At 39.5% G+C, this 4,008-nt stretch overlaps 1 protein-coding gene across 1 annotated transcript; it reads left to right on the top strand.

Moving 5' to 3' along the window:
- The first annotated feature begins 1,283 nt into the window (after positions 1-1,283).
- On the top strand, positions 1,284-2,234 carry LOC109436962 (olfactory receptor 51I2-like). Its single transcript, XM_019715843.3, has one exon. It carries the CDS (start codon positions 1,284-1,286, stop codon positions 2,232-2,234), a length of 951 nt encoding a protein of 316 aa, XP_019571402.3.
- The last annotated feature ends 1,774 nt before the right edge of the window (positions 2,235-4,008 follow it).

Below are 4,008 nucleotides of genomic sequence, written 5' to 3'. Positions count from 1 at the left end.
ACATGACATGACATTATATTACTATTTTCACCTTCTGGTTGGGGTTTAACTATTTCTCTCTAATATCTTAGCCACAAATGGAGTCTTTTATCTCTGTGTCTTTGATCGTTCCATGGATTCTAGATCAAATATGCTCTTCTGAAGCTACTACATCTTTACTTAATAGCCTTTCTGAAGTCTGTTCTTAAACTCAGAAGTCACTTTATTTTAGTATAATTTTCACCTGGAATATCTGTCCATATCCTTCATCACCCCTATTCATATTTCGCTCCTTTTCAGCTTTCTAAAACCACTCTCACTTTTATTCAAAATGTTTCTTTCCCTAGAGTGGAGTGGGAACACACGAAGATTAGCATTTTCCCAGGGGCCCTTGTTTTCTCGGACCCACAATTGCAGAGCTACAACTCAATTCTTTCTTATGAACTCCATCTTAGATCAGACTGGGGTTCAATGCCCATAGTGAAATGGAAACATCACTACAAGAGGTGTTTATGGGTCTAAGCTATAACCTAGGCTTTGCAGAAATTGATTCTTAGGTTTTTTGGTACATTGCACACTCTTCCTCTCTTGATCTTATTATCTCCCTAAGAATAAAATAACTTATATTTATTTAGTATTTGATATGCCATACAATATCTTATTTGCCTTTACTACAACCATATGAGGTAGATGTATTTTTAGCCGTAGCTTACAAATGGACACACTGAGACTTGAGAAGGTTATATTAGCTGATCAAGGTCACACTGAGAGTAAACTATATTGGGCTTCAAACTAAGGTCTACCAGCATCCATTTGTAGAGCTCTAAAACACTGAACATGTGATGCTAATTTTCTTATTTGTTTCTTATGTCCAAATAAGAGAATAGTATTATTATTATCTCCACTTTGCAAATTAAAAACAAATAGATTGGATTAGAGTATAAATAAGTTGTCCACATCACACATTTAGTAACTGGCTGAGTGGGGATTTTGATCCAGCTATGATCTATTCCTGTGTTTTTGCTCTTAACTTTTGAGGCTCTCATAAGATTAGGAAGTCTCAAATATCTTTATTACACGTAAAATTTTAGGACTTCTGCTGTCAGGGGAAGAGGAGGTGAGAGGAGGGTGTCTGTTACATTTTTAATCAGAATGACACAGATGAGTCCAACATCCTTCATTTCTTGTATCTCCCTCCTTCAGCCTTTGAGGTGAGATGCTAAGGAAGAGAATCCTATAGGTGGAGCATAACTTTGTTTTATTTTTCATATGGTAGGTGGAAACTGATCTTTGCTGTTGGTGATATGGGAGCCGAGAACAATGAAAGTCTTGACCTCTTATCTGTTTTCCTGACTGGAATCCCTGGATTGGAGGTCCAACATGGCTGGCTTTCCATCCCCTTCTTCACCATGTACATTGTTGCCATTGTGGGAAACAGCCTAATCATGGCAGCAGTGCAGGCAGACCCTGCCCTACATGAGCCTATGTACCTGTTTCTCTCTATGTTGGCTGTGACTGAGGTGGGTGTCTCTGTGTCTACACTGCCCACTGTCATGGGCATTCTTTGGTTTGATGTCCGCCAGATTGACTTTGATGGCTGCCTGGCCCAGATGTTCTTCATTCACACTTTCTCCTGCATGGAGTCTGGCGTCCTGTTGGCCATGAGTTATGACCGCTATGTAGCCATCTACAATCCACTGCGCTATATGGCCATCCTGTCACTGCCCCGTATTATGTGCATGGGTCTGAGCATTACACTGAAGAGTGTGATTCTCATGGCCCCACTTGCAATTCTTTTGAGGCAACTGCCCTATTGCCATACTAATGTCCTCTCCCACTCCTACTGCCTCCACTCTGACCTCATCCAGTTGCCGTGTGCTGATACTAAGCTCAATAGTGTCCTGGGCTTGGCCATTGTCCTGGCCACTTTTGGGCTAGACTCACTGCTCATCGTGGTCTCTTATATACTGATTCTTTACACAGTGCTAGGTATTGCTTCTGGGGAAGGAAGGTGGAAGGCCCTCAATACGTGTGTATCACACATCTGTGCAGTCCTTATATACTATGTGCCTATGATTGGCGTATCTGTGATGCATCGGGCTGCCAAACATGCCTCACCCCTGGTCCACACACTAATGTCTAGCATCTACCTCTTCGTGCCTCCTGTGCTCAACCCTGTCATCTACAGCGTTAAGACCAAGCCAATCCGACAGGGAATTGCCACCTTGTTTTCCTGCAAGAGAGAGTTGCTCTGAACGGCCCCAAGGGGGCAGGGCCTTTGAGTCAGTCCGTGAACTCTGATGGTGATTCTGCTGTGGACAAAGCTCTACACCTGGCGTTTTGAGGAGGAATAGGAACAAGGAATTCAAAGCATTGACACAGGCTTGAATTTGGATCATAAGAGTTATCCCTAGCCCTTCTCATCTCACATCAACATATACGTGTCTCTGTATGTGCACATGTACCTGTCATCTCTAACAGATATGATCGATTTGAGAGCTGAGATCACGAGTTTCTCCTTTTCCTCTGTCCTTCAAAACTCCTAGCAAAAAGCCTGGAAAATAGTAAGTTAACAGTAAAGGCTTGAAGCTTAATGATATTTGAATTGAAATAAAACAAATTTCTCTTTTGATGGGTTAGGCAGGGATTAAGATTCTTCCCCAATAAAAGATCGTTCTAAGAACATGCCTTTGAATAGGTGAGCATATTGTCTGGTTTGCCCTAGATAATCATGGTTTACACTTATTTTCCTCAGCGTTATTAATAGCACTCTTTATCTCAAATTTCCTTATTTAAACAATTAGTTATATGGTAAACTCTTCTAGGAAGTAACCTCCTTTCTGTTATGTAAAGAGCCAGAATATCCCCATGCCCCACCATCCAATGGTCTCTACCCCACAATTTATGTACCAGGAGATTATGAGGGTGAGGAACAGGTGATTAAGTGACCTTAACTTAGGCACAAAATAAAATATGTACAACCTCACAATGCCCTGCTTTCAGATCCTAAGAATCTTAGCAAAAGCACCAGATTGTGCTTTAGTAGATTCTGAGGTCCTAGTTTTAGAGCCAAATAGATCTGGTGTCACTGAGCCTTGATATTCCTGTTCTCTCTTTTTCCTGTCCCTTCAAACTTCAATAATATCACCATGCCCTGTGGCGGGTATGTTTTTATCTGTTCCTTTACTCCTCTCCTCCTCTACCTCTGTCATCATAGGTCTAGTTGACATGCTTGCTTCTGCCTGTGGCTATCTATGGTTTCCTGGAGATCTTTGGTCAAATGGAAAGACCGTCCTCACACCTGTTAGACAACACAGGTCTGTATAGAGTGAATTGATAGGACTGTGCTGGTTGGTCAGTGACTGGACTCAGGTTTTCAGCCTCTCTGACTTCAGGCTCTCTAACTCCAATGACAATGAAAATGTCATCCTCACCACACACTATTCATCCAGCTCATCAGGGTCACCTATACATAGTGGCCTTTTTGAACTACTGTGTTTAGTACAGTATTTAACAGATTTTTATGTTCTCTAAAATAATTAATAAGAAAAAAAAACCCCAACATGTACCTTTTCATGCATTTTCATGTTGACATTTAAAATTTTTACCATAAATTTACATAGTGGTTGAGCATGGGTATATGGTAAATATAGTCAGTTTAAAATAAATTGTTATATTGTATCTTTACATATACAATGATTTCTAAATATATTATGCTTATACCATGAATTCTAAAGTATACAAACACATTCTTTAATAGTCACATATTTTATGAGTCCCTTTTTTCCTTTAACTCAAATTTGTATTTTCTCTCCACCAAAGAGTTTTGACCATGTCATGTATTTTTATGTTTGAAACTATTTTAATGATCACTATACCATAATGATTTGCAACAAAAATATGTTTAAATTTGATGTGTAAAAGTTGGTGGCACATTAGCATTGTTTAAAAAATGTATTCTGTATTGAGTTACTGTCTCAACACTTAGTACATAATTGATCAAAACAATATAAACATACTATAAATTTT

Source organism: Rhinolophus sinicus, chromosome 14 (assembly GCF_057876585.1).
Source record: "Rhinolophus sinicus isolate RSI-liver-muscle chromosome 14, RSI-T2T, whole genome shotgun sequence".
In the NCBI taxonomy this organism is placed as follows: Eukaryota; Metazoa; Chordata; class Mammalia; order Chiroptera; family Rhinolophidae; genus Rhinolophus; species Rhinolophus sinicus.
Note: the sequence above shows the minus strand (reverse complement) of the source record. Positions and strands in the feature narration are given on the sequence as shown.

Excerpts from the sequence above, each read along its gene's own strand:
- LOC109436962 (XM_019715843.3), top strand. The coding sequence starts at position 1,284 with ATGGGAGCCGAGAACAATGAAAGTCTTGACCTCTTATCTGTTTTCCTG.